The sequence below is a fragment of the Strongylocentrotus purpuratus genome, unplaced genomic scaffold (assembly GCF_000002235.5).
Source record: "Strongylocentrotus purpuratus isolate Spur 01 unplaced genomic scaffold, Spur_5.0 spur5_scaffold_2, whole genome shotgun sequence".
NCBI lineage: Eukaryota > Metazoa > Echinodermata > Echinoidea > Camarodonta > Strongylocentrotidae > Strongylocentrotus > Strongylocentrotus purpuratus.
Genome location: NW_022145605.1, coordinates 18266529 through 18285585, shown reverse-complemented (window position 1 = coordinate 18285585; position 19057 = coordinate 18266529). Strand labels below are relative to the sequence as shown.

The window sequence follows — 19057 nt, the reverse complement described above, 5'->3', positions numbered from 1 at the left end:
AACCACTCACGTGAGCGTTTTGAAGTGCGATAGGTATTACCATTTAAGTTGTTGACAATCATGGTAAATAAATCAAACTGCACTTTTTATGTAAAAATCAAAATATAACGAGATGGAACTTCGACTGCACGCAGTCGAAAATGATGCCTCCGTCATAAAGCAATTTTACAAACCAAAACAGAAGTAATTTTTTAAATTCAAGTTAAATTGTAATCCATTAACAGGTTCTCAGAATGTTATGATTACAAGCAATTTTTCATATACATATATGACCCATTGATCTTTGACCTCATGACCCTAAAATCTACTCAGTTCATTCGCCCTGCAAGATGTCCTGAGTTAAATAGTAATCCATCTGTCAGTTCTAATGAGAATGCGTTCACAAGCTATTTTTGCATACACAATGAGCCCATGACCTTTGACCTTGACCTCATGACCCCCAAATCTAATCAGTTCATTGGCTCTGCAAGATACATACATGATCTAAGTTTGGCAGGAATCCATCAATCGGTTCTAATGATAATGCGATCACAAGCTATTTTTGCATACATAATGAGCCGCATAACCTTTGACCTTGACCTCATGACCCCCAAATCTAATCAGTTCATTGGCTCTGCAAGTAACATACACGACCTAAGTTTGGTAGGAATCCATCAATCGGTTCTTCAGATAACGCGATCACGAGAACGGGACGTACGGACGTACGTACTTACGGACGGAAGGACAACCCGAAAACATAATGCCTCCGGCTACTTCGTAATGGAGGCATAAAAATGTATTTCAATAGAGAAGCAATAACATCAACCTGTACACTTCCAAATGGGTTTAATACACAGCCATCAGCCCATCATAAGTCCTTTCTTTGAAAAAAAGAAGTACATTTCAAATTTGGTCTATAATATATGAATACGTACATGTAGTGTATACAAAAAGTACACAATACACAATGAAAAGCTACTATTCTACTATTCAAAACAAAATATAAATGTATAGCCCGGTAATAACTGAGGAACACATGTACAAAGTTACCGGTAGGCAAGTAGCAAGTTGGAGTCGGGGTCTAGAAAAATATACCTAAACGCATACAGCAGGATTTTGAAAAAGTACACTTTTTCTTGAAAATGGACGTTTTTTAAACCCCTTAATTAAACCCCGTTTCATAAAACGTTTTCCTAACGTTTTTTTATAATACTAGTTTATTAGGGAAAATGAGTATGGTACGTAATACCCGTCACTCAAAGATGATTATTTTTTTGAGGCACTTCTCGATCACTTTGAAGCCCAATAATTTTAGGGCATCAATTTCACATATCACAGACACTGTTAACGCTTAGGGCCATGCATCTCAGATTTAACATTGTTAAACGATGCTTTTAAAGGTAATTCAAAGTTTTCGTATGGGGTCATGAATTTGGTTCAAATGAACATATTGGAAGTATATGCGACCCTACAATATCCAGTCATCGTTGTCGCGGTTGAAATCGAGTCTAAAGTTATGAAATTGTAAATAGTAAACTCTTTATGTTTTATAGCTCCCTCTCAAGGTCAAGATATTAATTAAGCTGTAAAACAATGTTTCTTGACTAAAATCGACCGATTAGCTATTCCTGTTTGGAAATTATATATCACAACTACATATTCTGAGATTTTCATGGAAAAGTGTTTTAGGGGCCAAATTTTCTAGTGCTTATAATACATCCACAGGGGAATCCAAATACATCAAAATTGTAAAGAATCACTATCCACCCAACTTTCAAAATTTCCCCAAACTATGTACCTTTGTATAACCTTTTCAGAGAAACCCTTTCTTACAGTGTGAACTGTGTCTTTGTACGTGCTCAATGGGATTGCTTTTCTGATAAAAATCTTTTCTCACATTGGGTGCATTTATATGGCTTTTCTACTGTATGTGTTACTATATATGACAATTGAGTACACTTTTCATAGAAAATGTTTTCCTACGGTGTGAATATTCATATGGTTTTTCTCCTCTATGTATAGTCATAGTGAGATAAGAATTAACTTTTCTGATAAAATTCTTTCTTACAATAGCAACATTCATATGGCTTTTCTCATCTGTGTGTTAGTATGTGACGATTGAGTTTACTTTTTTGAGAAAATCCTTTATTACGATATCAACATTCATCAGGCTTTTCTCCTGTGTGTGTGTTAGTATATGACGATTGAGTGCATTTTTCCGAGAAAATCCTTTCTTACAATAGCAACATTTATTATGGCTATTCTCCTGTGTGTGTTAGGAGGTGTAGGGTGAGATGGCTCTTCTGAGATGGCTTTTCTGAGATGGCTTTTCTGTGTGTTAGTACGTGACGATTGAGTTTACTTTTCTGAGAAAACCCTTTGTTACAGTATGAACATTGATACGGCTTTTCTCCCGTATGTGTTAGTAGATGACAATTGAGTACGCTCTTCTGAGAAAATCTTTTCTTACAATGGCAACATTCATATGGCTTTTCTCCTGTGTGTTTTCGGAGATGACGGTGAAAAGTACTTTTCTGAGAAAATCCTTTCTTACAGTGTGAACATTGGTATGGCTTCTCTCCTGTGTGTGTTAGTAAATGAATATTGAGTGCTTTTTTCTAAGAGAATCCTTTCTTACAATAGCAATATTCATATGGCTTTTATCCTGTATGTGTTAGTAGATGACGATTGAGTACACTTTTCCGTGAAAATCATTTCTTACAATAGTGTTACGGCCCTCCATCTTAGAACGGGTCCTGGATGCTGGAGGGCTGGCCTGTCCCTTGCCTCTATCACCGTCATCTGACGCCGAATTTGCCATCCTGAATAATGCGAGCGGTTTCTATTTGGCTTGTAGTTTAGAGGCCCGGACGTGGCTCCGTTTTCCCAAAGTATATGAGTGTGGGGATGAGAGGTGTTTTGGATAGCTGGACGTGTATTCTCTATGAGAGGGTTATATTACATCAGCCTATGGAGACTCAATAATTACACGTTATGAAACGATGGATTGTTTAACTGTATACTTTATTAATACAAACATAAGTCAACTTCTCCAACACGTTATCATAGTTCACACTGACACCAATTACCTGGATTAATCTCAACAAGTAGTAAAGGTAGGGATTGCCTTTTGTAGGAACTCTATTTCTCGCTTCCAATCCTTTCCCTTATTTTAGCTCTGTTGGAGCAAAGCGGAGAGTTCGCTATCTGACCAAGACGAGAGCCAGCGTCGAAGTGACGAAATTATCGTGAAATACTGGTATTTATAGCCTCTGAAACGCTCTGAGAGCTGCTTTACGCATGGTGCGTCCGTAATCGCGCTCTGAGCCCTTACGCCCCAAAAGCTTACTGCGCCCTCTACGTTTTCTGCAAGATAACCTAAATTGTGGCGAACTGGTTCGTTACACAGCCCCCCTCTTCAAGGAATGTGTCCTCACATTGTCATCCTCACATTAATACTAGGGAATTCCAAAAATATTTACAATTACTAAAACGTATTGAATTATGCATCGCTGTATTAAACATACTGAGAGTTACGTACGTCCTCTTTAAGATTACTGCTGATATGCATATAACAATCAAGCTCTCTATATCTTCCATAATCTCTTTCTATGAAGCTCTCATATAAAAACATGTTCATTCTATGGACATTAATTCTGAATATTACCATTACAGCGAGTGCTTTCTATGCCAATTATGTTCATGAATGTTTGTGCATTATGACACATCCTTGAATTTTCCAAAAGATAATGGTGTGGTGTTTTACAAACAAATGAATAGCTTACACTACGACATAAAAATGATTTTAAAAAAGTAGATACATGTATGGATTTAAACAATGAGGATGCCTATTGTTTTCCTCCTGAAAGATGTTGTCTTATTAACAGTTCATCTTTGTTTTTACAGTTAGTTCGTTTCCTGTCCTTCTAGGCATCACTTGGCTCATTGTTCTTTCTCTTCTCTTCTCTGGTAATACGAGTGTATACTGTTCCATCCGGCAGGTGCAGTGACTCGTATTGGTAGGTGATCTTCATCCCTGGCGGAATGATGTGTCTTGTTTTCTGCGTCACCTTACATCCGCCTCCAGCTTGACGCAGGCTTCTAGCGGCTTGGAACAGTTGATCACCATCTGTTTCTTCCTCCGTCTCAGTGGCGACGTCTTTCCTGTAATAAGGCTCTCTCGTCCTGCAGGTACAGTCTGCATCTCCGTAGTTACAATGCGGAAGCAGGTTGTGGTCTTGCCTTCATGGCGACACTGAACTGATCCCCATTCGGTCTCTAGAGTAGCCGTCTCCAAGTCAAGCTTCGCTCCTAACAACAGAAGATTGTCCATGCCCAAGACTCCATCGCCGCATACATCAGCGATAATCAAAGTGACCCTTGCCTTTCCCTGGCCTATTGTCACTTCAGTGTGGATCTTGCCGTCCACCTTCATATTTGAGCCGTTTGCAAGCATTATTCTCTCTGTAGAAGGTTCAATAGAAGGCTGCTCTATCAGTTTCACATATCCTGCTTTGGAGATGTATCTGTAGCCCCAGTGTCTACAAGAAAATGTAACTGTTGCCCGGCGATGATAACTGGTATATACATGCCCTGTAATTTCCCTTGGTGCATCTCTCTATTGTGCTTAGAGGTGCCTATTGGTTCTGTGGTATTTGTTGTTGAGAGGCTGTCAGATTTTGCTGCATTGGCCGCACCATGCACGTCCCCCTAGGGTAGCCTTTCCTCGTTTAGAGGTGCCTATTGGTTCTGTGGTATTTGTTGTTGAGAGGCTGTCAGGTTTTGCTGCATTGGCCGCACCATGCACGTCCCCCTGGGGTAGCCTTTCCTCGTTTGTTGAGACCTGTTGTTGCTGTTGTTCAGTTTGCCTTTGAGCCTCACCCTTGAGCCTTTTCCTGCACTTTTTCTTGATGTTCCCCTTCTTTCCAAAGTAGAAGCAACAACCATCAGATACAGCTGATTTCTCCCGTTGTTGCTTTCTATCAGAGTGAGCGGTTTGTTGAGACGCCTGAAAAGCGCCCTTTAATGCCGCCACCAATCCTACAATTTCCTCTTTCAGGCTGATCAGGGTGTTCCTCACTTCAGAGGTTGGGTCGGCTGGCTGTTGATTCATTTCCTCTTCCTTTGTCATACCCCTACTGTACTTTGGGGTCCTTCCAGTGCCCATCCTCTGATCTTCAGACTTGTGAAATGCCTCAGCTACTACAGCTACATGAATCACCTCGTCTAGTGTCTTACCCTGAGAATTGAATATGGCCTCTCTGAGCTTGGGTTTCGTTAGAGCATCCATGAAATGCCCTTTCCCCTCTCAAACATGATGCTAGAATCTTTCCTGCTTCTTCATCATTCCAGCCATTCACTGCACGGCAGGATTTAAAGTGTTCGCAGTAGTCAATCCATGAGGTAGACCCATCATATTTGTCAGGCGTAATTATAGAGATGCCTCTATTCCTTGGTATAGCTGCATGCAATGACTCATCCTTCCGATGTAGCCCCTTTATCCGTTGCTCTTTACTTACTTTCACTGCCTTGCTTGACAGTGAAGAAGTCTGGATCCCTTCTGTATTCGAGGATTCTTCTTGTGACTTTAGTTGTATTTCATCCGAACTTGACATCACATTACTGGGCATTTGCGTGTTGATACGCCTTTTAGGTTTCTTCTGCTTCGACCTTTCTTCGGTAGCCTTTATGTTTGAGAACCTTTGTAATAGCTCCTCAATCCTTGCATTAATTGCCGATATCTGCTGCCTCATTTCGGCAATTTCCGTCAAAGCCGTCGCCTTCTGCTTTTTCCGTGAAAATCCTTTCTTACAATTGCAACATTCATATGGCATTTTTCCTGTATGTGTTAGGTGTTGGGTGAGATTGCTTTTCAAAGAAAACCCTTTCTTACATTGTGAACATTCATATGGCTTTTCTCCTGTATGTGTTCGGAGATGACGTTTAAGATTATTTTTCAGAGAAAATGCTTTTTTACAATAGCAACATTCATATGACTTTTCTCTTGTATGTGCTAGTAGATGACAATTAAGGAGGCTTTTCTGGGAAAATCCTTTCTTACAATAGCAACATTTATTTGGCTTTTCTCCCGTATGTATTAGTATATGTTGATTGAGTACACTTTTCTGAGAGAATCCTTTTTTACGATAGCAACATTCATATGGCTTTTCTCCTGCATGTGATCTCAAGTGGAGAAGGGGATGACGGGCCTGACATGATCTCTTACTGCAACATGGACACTGATGTAGCTGTTCTCCAAAATGTATCCTTAGGTGAATGTTGGATCGATCTGTTGTGTGAAACACCTTGCCGCAATGTGAGCAAAGATGAGATTTACCTCCACTGTTGATTGACGTTCCACGATATACCGTCTCTTGTCCGTTGTTAACAATATCACCTGGTGGCGAGAAAGAGAAAGCTCATGGCATCGAAACCTCAGATACAGTGTAAGAAATTACATGAGTGTCCTGTCACTTCAAATTGAGACAGAAGTTTTTGGATTATGTTCTGAACTTCCGAGAGAAAGATGAATATGCCAAAATGGATTCAATTTATGGGTTCAAGCATGTAGGCCATCGAATTGGTCAAATGACACCACATGACAATGCATCTTTGTTTCCAACCATGCCTACCCTGCAAAAAAAGTTCCCAAAAAATTCTTGTACTACCATATGGTTCCATCTACATGTATAATTATGCTAGAAACAGATCACATGTTATTGCCCCCTACTCACCTTTTTAAGTAGTGGAGGGCCAAAGTCAAATATCATGCTTGGTTTTTTGAGCTGGTTGCCACTACCAGTATACCACATAAACTAGAAATATCGCAATCTGTATTGGTGCTCAATGCGAATGTATCCCCCTGCAGTGACAGCGAATTTGTGCCATCCTTAAGTTCGAAGCCTAGGGGCAAAGACCCCCTATGGTCAAGACTAGGAGCAGCATCACCGAAATAATATGTGTGTACAAAAGACATCTACCACAATATTACCCTTGACCCTATAACAGACGAAACACAGGTGGCAGCATCAACAAACACTAAAGATTTGTAGATTGTACTCAGACACACCTCCATACCACATTCAAGAGAAATCCGTCAGGAAATGTGGCAGTTAGGGCGCATGAAAGACATATGACCTTTGAACATATAAAACATGGAATAATGAGGGCAGCATTGCCCAAAAGTGTTGATGTGTAGATTAGAGTATAATGCATCTTTGCAGAAAATTTGAAAGGAATCTGTCAAGACAAGTGACAGAGCGCATAAAAGATATGATCATTGACCATATATAAGAGACGGAACAATGAGGGCAGCACCGCCCCAAAGTAATAGGTGTGTAGACTGTAGTAAGAAACACCTCCATACAAAATTTGAAAGAAATCCGTCATGAAATATGACCTACAGAGCGCACACTAGACACCCACCAAAATATAACCTTTGACCCTATAAAACACGGAACACTAGTGGCAGCATCACCAAAAATAGTATAGAGACAAAGTGTTTACCAACATACATTTTCATACTCAATTTGAAAGAAATCTTGTCAAGAAATGATGCAGTTAGACCGCACGCAAGAGAGCGCACACAAGACATCTATCAAAATATGACCTTTGACCCTATCAAAGACGGAACACTGGAGGCAGCATCACCAAAAGTTATAGGCTTGTAGATTATACCAAGATACACCTTCATTGAAATTTTCAAAAAAAATCCCTTAAGAAATGTGGCCTATAGAGCGTTCACAAGAATATGACGGGGCGGACGGGGCGGACGCTGCAACAGCGTAACACTGCTCAATCCAAAGTACCCCACCGGCATACAACTAAGCACACCTTGTTTATTCAAAAGATTTTATAATAATACACAATATTTCAGAGTTTTTTTTTTTTTTAATTTGTAGTGGTCACCCCTAAATCCATTACGATAAGTGGATGCAAAATAGACAAAAGACAAATGGTAATTGGCAAGATGCACTTTTTTTCATATTACTTGTTTGCAAGAGTGGGCTAATGGAGCTCTCACACTCTGCCGTGTAGGCCTACCGTCCACCTGCCGGGCTATTAAAAAACAACAGAGTCCAGAACGTTGGGTTTTGAGCGAACTTGTCCCCGGCCGCAAAAAAAAATCATAAAATTAATCGTTTCGTTGCCATCTTCTGAGCGTTCTCACCGGCCGCATACCAGGTGTTGAACGTGCTTCTACCGTCTTCACCGCCCAGATTGACTTTTGTTGAAAATTTTGGCCGTTTACATACCGGGTCTCGAACGTGTGCACCGGGTTTGTAGCAGCCACCTACCAGTCACGTAGCGTCCCCTCACCGCTCGGAGCGATATGTGAGCGAGTCCCCGGACACGTCACGACTGCCATAATACCCCGATTTGAACGGCAACGTTCACAACCCGCTTACAACCCGTTGCAGACGGTGGATTTTTTTTTGCCCGTTCATCACCGTTCTTTAACGGGTTATGAGCGTGTTGTGAACGTGTTCATACAGTGTGACCGTTTTCATAACGTATTCATACCGTCCTCATACCGTTCAACACCGTCCTCTTGCCGCTTACTTGCGGCCGGTGCCAGCCGGCCAAAGTTTTGAACATGCCCAAAACTTTCGTCGGGTCCCACCGGGTGTAAATAAGCGCCAACGCCCTATTAACGTGTTGCCCGCTTTGATAACGAACCACCGTGTGCCCTCGCCGTTCTCCACCGTCCGCAGACATTTTCGCGCACGGTGGCACACGGTAAGTTTACACGGCAGAGTGTGAGAGTCACTTTAAGGACATGCTACAAGCTTAAGCTATGGTCAAACACCAAAAAGTAGACTGCTCGGCGGCCGGGGGGGGGGGGGGGCGAGTTTTGACCCAATTTTGCCCGGGCATCGACCGGCGACCGTGCAGCGACCGCCCGGGCACCCCTTGTTTTTAGGGCATCGCTCGGTCGCTGCTGAAGTTTAAGCGCGGAGTTAAAATTCCGGCGGCGGCTGCTAACTTTCACTCGCCGCCCAAACTACGCCTGGTGTCCGGGTGCCGACCTAATGAGCGCTCGCCATAGAGCGATTTAAGTCAATTAAGGCCGTCGAGCAGTCACCTCCCGGTCACCGCTGGGAGATCAGTCTGTCACTGGGAGGCGAGTCCAAAATTGGTCAGCACTCGGCAGCCTTTGATCTAGCGGCTTCGATTTTTGACCTAAATTGCTCGATTAGGTCGGTACCCGGCCGGCGAACGGCCCGGCACCGAGCATATTTTGATGCCCCACCGATCACCGGCCAATATCTTTAAAATCAGCCGGCGGCCGGTGGGAGACCGCTCGGGAATCGGTGGGTCATCAGTCGGTCAGTGACGGGACGCCGTACGTAGAAGCTCCCTGATTTCGCTCAGTCTTGGCCTAAAATTGACCAGCGATCGACAGGGCACCGCCCAGGCGTCGCTGGGATTCTACAGCCTGCTCGAGTTCTCCAAAGATTGTTGGGCGATGTCTAAATTCCAGCGACGACCAAGCAGGCTACTAATCGGTCAGTTGCCGCTCTGATTTGTGACCATAGCTTAAGCTATAAAGATGCCTGAAGTCTGACAATGAATGAGTTAACATCTGCATGAACTGAATTATATTTGTATCGGGTAATTGTAGTTTAACAAGAATTAATTCCTTATTTTTGCTTCAAAAGAGAGCGATTCGCATGATCACTAACTCACATTATATATCACACACGAAACCTTTATTTCAGCGTTTAAAAACATTACAAATACAAGATATTCACATTTTTCAGACATGCATTTTTATGTATAAATATTCTCATAATCAACTACCATCCCTATTCCACAATATTTACAGTTTAAACTCAAACATTCACACATACCCCACCCGTTGTTTAACAAATTATCACTTAGAAAATCCTAATTACTTTTAGCACAAAAATCAGTAAGACATCATGGACCAGATGTTTGGAACTCCTTACCAAATTTAATAAGGCATTGTTCATCTCTCTATTCTTTTAAAGCATCTCTAAAAAAAAACTCTTATATCGAAGTATCTACATAACTGATTTCAACATGCAGTAGGCAATTGACAAATTTTGGTCACATTGCAACCCAGTTTTGAAAATTTTGTTATCTATTTCGTATTCTTAGTTTCCTTTATTGTAAAGGCTATATTTGTTTCCAATCCACTATACCACACAGAGCTACGTGCACTTCCACTATTCGTTACAAACACATACAAACAAGCACGCTCGCGTGCACATGCACACACACACACACACATACACACACACACACAATATATATATATATATATACACTTGCACAACACACTCACAAACTCATACACAAAGATCATTTGAACACTTTCATTTTAAGGTTTACCTTAAGATTTTGTTTTGTTTTGTTTGTTTGTTTGTTTGTTTTTGTTTTTTGAGGCCACCATCCTTGTCAAGCTTTGCTTATGATTGCGGTCTAATGCACTTTTCCAATAGAAACGTTCGGATAATACTTTAAATTTATGATTATATGTTATGGAAATATTAAGTTTCGTTATCATATGTACATATATTATGTAAAAAAACATTTTTGACATGAAGAAATTATTGTTTGTTTATGTTGTATTATACCTTACATTTATATGTTCTTTGTTATTCAGTTATATTTTATATGGAAAAAATGCAGAAATAAAATCAAATCAGAATCAAATCAGAATTATATCAAAGGAAGCAGATTATGGTGATAGGTCCTGATCAGAACTCATTGATAAACATAATGATGACTACTGCGATAAATTGCTCTCAAATCGTTCTGTTATGAAAATGGAAAATGTATTTGAAATTTGTTGCAGATGTAAGTCAGACATTGACGATATATGCTAATGAGCCTGCCTCGACTATTTCATCTTGCTATTGGGTTTGCTCGACCAATGATTTTTTTTTTTGAAGCAAGCAGAAACGATAACATCTGTAACCCAATAATTGCACTTCTTTGAAGTGACGCAGTGACAACAGTGTTTGACTGACACAACTAACATTTTTCTGGTGAAAATTGGTGAGGTCTTACCACTAAATACATCTTGCAATATGCACATATACTTTATCGTTTATTCGTTATAATTATCAATGTAGTCTGACCAGGCCTTAAAAAACCTCATTGTATTAGAGATTAAACCTACCTTCTGATGTAGGATGTTCAGATTCCTCGTCTCCACCAGTACTTGACACAGGATTATGGGTTGTACTATCCATTTCATGACTGATTTTACCTGAAATAAATCATGTGTCGAATTATTTAAAATCAGTCTTTCTTCATTAAATGTTAGTGCAGTCCTTCAAGTTCCATCTGTACGTGTACAGGGAGATCACAGCAAACAAAACGCATTCATTGGTCCATTTCTACACTTACAAATACGGCAGTCACACCCTCAATGGAAAAGAATTAGTAAGTTTTAAATTGCTGTTGAGGCGATTTATTAACTATCTTTAGTATTCTTCATTCTGATGATCTGCAATGCACAATCACTTTGTGTTTAATAGCTGATAAAGTAGATAGTTGAAACCTCTTAAATGTCAAGGGACTAGAGACTGCTAGAAGATTTTGTTAGAAAACCAGGACAAGTGAATATGAATTATTCACATTGACTGTGTCTTGATACATATCATCAGTTAAATTCTCATCATTTTTAGCATCACTTAACAGATTGCTTCAAGAGAGCCCAAGGGGTCTTGCCAGTCATGTCCTAATTCTGAACGTCTGTAGTGTATTTACTTTACCATTTGTTTATTAAGACCACTTTTCTTGCCTCCCTTGAGCCGTTTCTGTTGAGCTCCTATTCGGCGTTGGCGAAGTATGTAAGGTCCAACTCTCTGCTTTTTGCATACTGTGTTCTGGGACTGATGGGGTAGTTTCATCTCTGGAGGTCTTACTTTCCATTTCTTACTTGTTAGTATGTCCTAGGGTTGTTTCTATGCACATATCTGTAGAATGCAGTGAACTCAAGGTCCTGCTCTGAACTTCTTGCTTGACATTATCTTCTGGGACTGACTGAACACCTTCTCGTGCACTCCTAGTCGTTGTTCTGAGAGGATTTGATGACCCTCTCTCTGCTACTTGCTTGACATTATCTTCTGGGACTGACTGGACACCTTCTGCTGCACTCCTATCCGTTGTTCTGAGAGGATTTGATGCCCCTCTCTCTGCTACTTGCTTGATCATTTCTTCTGGGACTAAATGGACACTTTCTGCTACACTTCTATATGTGGTTTGGTGATGATTAAGTGTCCCTCTCTACACTTCTTGCTTGACTTCTGGGAATGACTGAACAGTCTCTGCTGCCATCAGATCTGCAGGCTGCACTGAATTCAAAGTCCTCACATCTGCTTCTTGCTTTAAGCCTATATTCCCTAAAAATAGCGAGAAAACAAAGGTGTTTTACAGCATATTCTTGCAAAGGGAACAACATATGGAGATAATTAAGCAAACCTTTCCAGTGAGAAATCAATCATACTCTGAGCACTACCAATATATTGAAAATGTATAGGCCTAGTAGTAGAACGGAGTGGGAGAAGTAGTAGAAGTAGTGGAAGAAGTAGTAGAAGTAGTAGTACAATTATTAATAGTAGTAGAAGTAGTAGTAGTACAATTAGTAATAGTAGTAGTAGTAGCAGTAGTAGAAGTAATAGTAAAAGTAGTAGTAGTACAATTAGTAGTACAATTAGTAGTAGTACAGCATATTCTTGCAAAGGGAACAACATATGGAGATAATTAAGCAATGCTTTCTTGTAAGAAATCTATCGTACTCTGAGCACTACCAATATATTGAAAATGTATAGTAGTAGAACATAGTGGAAGAAGTAGTAGAAGTAGTACAATTAGTAGTAGTAGTAGTAGTAGTAGTAGTAGTAGAAGTAGTAGTAGTAGCAGTAGTAGTAAAAGTAGTAGTAATACAATTAGTAATAGTAGTAGTAGTAGTATTAGTAGTAGTAGTAAAAGTAGTAGTAGTACAATTAGTAATAGTAGTAGTAGTAGTAGTAGTAGTAGTAGTAAAAGTAGTAGTAGTAGTACAATTAGTAGTATTAGTTAGTAGTAGTAGTAGTAGTAGTGGTAGTGTTTTACCAGGGACATACACAGGTACACAAAAAAACCAGTCAAAAAGTTTTGATTTATGACCCTCCACCTGGCGCTCTGCCTGGCAATGTCTCCCAGCTCAGTAATTTGTGTGTTGATTTACCACTCGGAAACTAGAACACCACTTAAATTTGTCATCTTGGTTGAAAGTAATTTTTCTAATAGATCTCAATATATAGTTTATAATAATAATTCCTCCAATTTTTCTTCTATTCATGTTCATATTCATATTCATATTTATTTCATTTCCAACAGAAAGGTAAACAAAGATATTACTTCTTTTTTTTTCATAAATAATTCATTTTGTCAGGAAACTATACAAATAAACTTTGCACATAATAAAATTATTACAAGAAATTCTAAATTTCTGAGGAAATGGGGGGGGGGGGGTCCACTAAAAAGCAGTGCTTGTAGTTTGTGGATCCCCAGGAAAAACTTTAATTGTTTCAAATTTTGCCTACGAAGACTTACAAAACACAAGACAATATTACAACACAACAGACAACCACGAAAAGAACAAGGAGAAATAAAACAAATAACAAGGAAAAGGGAAAGGGGGAAGAAGAAAGAAAGAAGCAGGGCAAATCATGACCAGAAAAAAAGGTAGTTATAATGTTAATTTTGGGAAGGTAAGATCATAAGACCAAATAAATATTAAATTAATCGAGCAGATGATGAAGACCTAAATGAAAAATTAAGATGATTACCAACCGTTATCAGATTATTCTTGTATATTACTATAAGATTTGAGCAAAAATGTTTTTAGATTTTTCTTGAAAGAATTTAGGGATGGACTATTTTTAATACCTTCACTTAGAGAATTCCAAAATCTAGGACCATCATACATAAAAGACTTCTTCGCTAATAAAGTTTTAAAGAAAGGTAGGTGAGACTCGATTGACCATCTAGTTGGGTAATCATGAAATGACCGATATAGGGGGAACAAGGCATCAAATATATGTGGAAGGGTATTTTTTGAATACTTATAAATAAATTGTCCTAAGTGAAGTAGATACAGGTCATTTGTTTTGAATAGTCTGCCATTAACAAATAACGGGTCTGTGTGTGAGAGTGGAGCAGAATGGTAAATAATACGGAGAGACTTCTTTTATAATAACAGTCTATTTAGTAGAGTTTGCTGTGTGTTGCCCCAAGCAAGTATCCCATAATTCAGATATGGTAAAATTAAAGATGAATAAAGCATGAGTAGGGATGATGTCGGAAAATGAAATTTAAGTTTGTTTATTATGCCAATATTCTGTGAAATGATCTTACATGTATTATCTATATAGTATTCCCCCCGAAAGTTTGTTATCAACAGTTATGCCTAAAAATGTAATGAATGAAACAACTTCCAAGAAGGTATCGTCAAAAATGATATTCTTGGGCAGTGTGTCCATAGAATTACTAAATAACATATATTTGTTTTTTGGGAGGTTAAGGGATAGTTTGTTTGCTTTTATCCATTGGGTGACTTTTTCAAGTTCAGAATTCACAACATTGACAAGAGTATTATGATTTCTATGGGAATAAAATAAACTAGAATCGTCTGCAAAAAGTATAAATGAAAGGACATCGGATGATTTACAACAGTCATTTATATAAATAATAGACAAAAAAGGGCCCAACAAACTTCCCTGCGATACTCAACAATTTACGTTTTGCATATTGGAAGTACATGTATGATCATTCAAGAATACATGTTGTCGTCTATTGGATAAGTAACTCCTGAACAACTCCAAGGCCTTCCTACGCACTCCTAATGAAGAAGTTTGAATAATAAGATGTCATGATTGAGTGTGTCGAAGGCCTTGGAGAAGTCCAGGAAGATACCAACCAGGGGCGGGTTCCTAGAAACCGTCATAAGTCTAACTTCTTGACTATCCCATTGAAACGTGTGTTATAGAATTAACACGGGTTTCAATGGTATAGTCAAGAAGTTAGACTTATGACGGTTTCTAGGAACCCGCCCCAGATGAGAGCAATTGTCTAAAGCATGCTCTACTTTGTCAATAAAATTCTATAAGGCATGTTCTGTATTACGTTTTTCTCTAAATCCAAACTGAAAGTTTGCAAAAATACTATGAGTTTTTAAAAAGTAAACAGTTCTACAATAAATAACTTTTTCTAGAATTTTCGACAAGGAGGATAATAAAGAGATCGGTCGATAATTACCGACATTCAACTTATCACCTTTTTTGTATAGGGGTATGACTTTTGCGATTTTCATATTATCTGGGACTTGTCCATTAATTAACGATAGATTAAGAATGTGTACTAAAGGATTTACAATTGAAGATATTACACCTTTTAGAATAAAATTATTAATATCAACATAGCCGGGACTCTTTTTGTTATTCAAATTAGATACAATATCAATGATATCTTCTTGAACTATAGGAGTGAGAAAAAAAAGTATTGGGGTTGGGTGTGCCTAGGTAATCAGAGAAATGTTTGGCTGAAGGAGGAATACCTTCAGCCAAGTTTGTCCCTATAGAGGAAAAAAAGTTGTGAAAGTATTGGCTATGTTTTCAGGATCTTCGACAATATCATCATTATACCTAATTTTAGTTATATCTGATTTGTTTAATGGATAAATTCATTGCTTGTTTTAAAATCTTCCATGTGTTTTGAATATCGTTCTTATATAAAGTTAACTGGTTCGTAAAGTAATGTTTTTTTTGCTAATCGTATTGTTTTAGTTAAAATATTTTTATAACTGGTGTATCTAGCTTTTGCCTGTCCAGTACCTTTCATTTTACATTCATAGAATGAGTAATTTTTTCTGTAAATTGAACGTAAAAGTGATTTATAAATCCATGGAAGTCTCAGTGACTTTTTGTAGGTAGTTCCTTTGTCTTGTCAGCGTACCACGAGGTTCTATCCTAGGTCCTCTACTGTTTTTCATTTACATTAATGATCTTACGCATTCTTCTAAAAATGACATTGTTACAATTATTTGTGACAAGTTCACTAGCACAAATCGGCACCTTCAACTTGTTTTTTGAAATTTGACACTCAGTTTTTCATTTTCTCACAATTTTTTTTTGTGTGTAGCGCCCTCTGCAACAGAACTCAACTATCCCTTTAACTTACAGACGCTGTACAGACTAAGGTGTGTGTTTAGTGTATGATACATGGGTTAGTGAATGTGTTACGTATAGCGAGAAAGAGAGATAGAGAGAAAACTAATACGGTAGTTTCGCAACGACTCAACCAGCCGCTGAATAAGCGGCGGGGGGGGGGGGGGGGGGGGGGGGGGGGGGGGGGGGGTAATGATGACATTTTTTTTTTTTTTTTTTTGTCTTGAAATTTGAAATTTGACATTTGGCTCCGTTGGGGGGGGGGGGTTCGGTCACCTTTTTAGGTCAGCCATGGGATTTTTTATTTTTTATTTTTTTAATAATTTAAAAAAAAGGGGGGTTTAGGGGGGTTTAGGGGGGGGGGTTACACACATAAAATACCAAAGGGGGGGGGGTAACCCTCCTAACCCCCCACCCCCCCCCCCTCCCCTGTGTACGCGCCTGATTGGAATACATCTCAAAACTAAGGTAGGCCTACTTATTAATTTTCATCACTCTCTGAGTATATTTGACAAATTAATTTGGGAACATTTGAATGCGATCTCCTCTCAGGTTGTTCACGCCACAGATCCGAGATAGACTAATTTAATTCGGTATTTATCGCTCCTCGAAAACTGGCGACCATTAAGCCCACGACCAATGAGAGGAGGATAGTCACCAATAATGGGTCCTATAGTGTCTCTAAATCGTATAATGGAAAAGGAAAAGGAGATTGTTGCTCGTCTAGGCTGACGGTATATATTATATAACAACAATAGGAAATCTAATCTCTTACTAGTAAGAGATTAGATTTGGATGTTTTTAACTAAATGAGATGAAATATATGAAAAACGATGGAGCGACAAGCGAGGGTATGTCTGCTATATTTGCTATTTTAAAACCACATAGTCTAGGCCCATTTTCAGGCACTTCCTGGTGAAATATGACGTAAAATTGATTTCCTCTACCCCCTCCAAGAGTAGGCGCATTAATGTCAACTGGCACTTCCTGGAAATAAGCGAGGCTTTCTCATTGGCTAGAAGTTAGAGAAAAGTGATCTGTCACGTCGCAAGACGTTGTATATAATACTTTGTTGCTTCATTATTCACAATTAAAGACGGTGGTCTGGTAGTCTTCATCTCTCTAGTTGCTGTAAATTAGCATTGTTTAATGAGGAGAGGAAAAGGGGACACTTATCGAAATGGATCATAAGTCAAATTAACAAAAAGAAAATAGGAGCACGTCGTGTCAAATTACATGTCATATTGCTCCCTCTATTGCTCCCTCTATCCGCTCTTCCTGTCTCTCTCTCTAACCCACCACTTCTCCCCCCCCCCCCCCCCCCCCCCCCCCCACTCGGTATTATTTAAGGTACGCATCTGCGTGTCTCCTCCTTTTAAAAACACCCCCTAATTAGTCCGGTGTGTAAAACGGGCTTTTGTGTACTACGAGCCGAACTTTGGTGCATGAAAAGTACCCCTTTGCCGGACATTTTGGTAACACGCATATGGTATCCCTCCGATCACGGAGTAGGGGGGGGGGGGCTTCTTCTCTCTCTCTCACTCTGTCTCTTTCTCTAAACCACCCCTCCCCCCTCTGTCTGTCTCTCTCTCTCCTACTCTCCCTAACCCACCCTCCCTCTATTGACCCCTCTGTCTTCCTAACCCACACCCGTCTCTCCCCCTTACATGTCTCTTTCCCTAAACCACCCTCTCTCTCTCTCGACCCCTTTGTCTCCCTATAACCAGGGAGGTGTTTCAACTCTCATATCCCTGCCCTATCCCACCCCTCTCTCGAGATCCTTCCCCCTAACCCATTTCTTTCTCTCTCTCTCCCTACAACCCATCCCTCTTTCCCTGACCCACCCCCTCTCTTTCTTTCCCTAATCCTCCCCCTCTCTCTCTCTCTCTCCCTAACCCATCCCTCTCTCTCTCTCTCTCGCTCCCTCGATCCCTCTCTCTCTCCCAAACCCACTTCTTTCTCTCTCTCTCTCCCTCTGTCTCCTCAACCAATCCCCCTCTCTTTCTCTCTCTCTCTCTCTCTCAATCCCTGTCTCTCTCTCCCTAAATAACACACTCCTTTCTCTTTCTCACTTACCCACCCCTCTCTCTCTCTTTCCCTAACTCATCCCTCTCTCTCTCTCTCTCTCTCTCTTTCTCTCGATCTGTCTGTCTCTCAACCCAACTCAATAACATTTGTACAAAGTATAAAAAATAAAGGATATATATTTTATAAAACAGAAAAGGAGCAATGAAATACTTTGTTACAAAGTTCAAAGATGCATTTCTGAAGGTTTTAAGAAATCAAAATTAATAGAAAATTTACAACAAATTTCAAAACGAATAATAGACCTAAACAGGATCACTTAAAAAAATCCCCCAAAACATGTTTTGATCTTGACGCAAGGGGTTCCATGGGGCTAAACTCTCTTCAAATAATTATGAGCTTCCAAAATTAATATTACAACATAAATGCTTTCTCGGTGAACATTAAAATGTCTTGTTGAGGAGACTACCAGTACTTGTTTTTTAGGCGTGGTTTTGTTAGTTTCAGTATTCTTTTAATTTCTTTAAATAATTGATAATAAATATTGTTTGATTCAAATAGTGTTATTTTAAAAAGCTATGTGTTTAATTCAAAATTTCACAAGTATGTACAATTTGTTATTATTTCATTACAGTCTATACTTATGTTTATATACTGTTATTGTATTATGCAGGGCTTCCTTGAAAAGCAGGTCCACTAGCAATCTTCCAGGGAAACTGAATAAAATTACCCTGTTGAAAAAAATCATGAATAAATAAATAAATATTAATTAAAGCCCCACTGTACTACTTGTAGCTTCTTGCTCCCTCTATATAGAAAACAATGCCTAATCGGTGACCATTGGTCCCCCATGATCCTCTTTTTCT

At 39.3% G+C, this 19057-nt stretch overlaps 2 protein-coding genes across 3 annotated transcripts in view; both read right to left on the bottom strand.

Moving 5' to 3' along the window:
• Positions 1-2986: 2986 nt before the first annotated feature.
• LOC105444835 (zinc finger protein 577-like) lies at positions 2987-12163 on the bottom strand. The gene is made up of 4 exons (XM_030991878.1): positions 12102-12163; positions 11730-12008; positions 11132-11221; positions 2987-6376 (listed from the first exon to the last, which is right to left on the bottom strand). The coding sequence occupies exons 3-4, from the start codon at positions 11202-11204 to the stop codon at positions 5214-5216; spliced, it is 1236 nt and encodes a 411-aa protein (XP_030847738.1). The 5' UTR covers positions 11205-11221; positions 11730-12008; positions 12102-12163; the 3' UTR covers positions 2987-5213.
• A 66-nt stretch (positions 12164-12229) lies between these two features.
• Positions 12230-19057, bottom strand: part of LOC100891720 (zinc finger protein 271) — a 47209-nt gene continuing 40381 nt past the window's right edge. Inside the window, exon 7 of one of the 2 annotated variants that reach the window (XM_030991876.1) lies at positions 12230-12359. In XM_030991876.1, the coding sequence (XP_030847736.1) occupies positions 12244-12359 (116 nt within the window). In that variant the 3' untranslated portion in view covers positions 12230-12243. Of the gene's footprint in view, positions 12360-18352; positions 18923-19057 lie in introns of those variants that run through there. The other variant, XM_030991877.1, reaches the window with a different exon arrangement.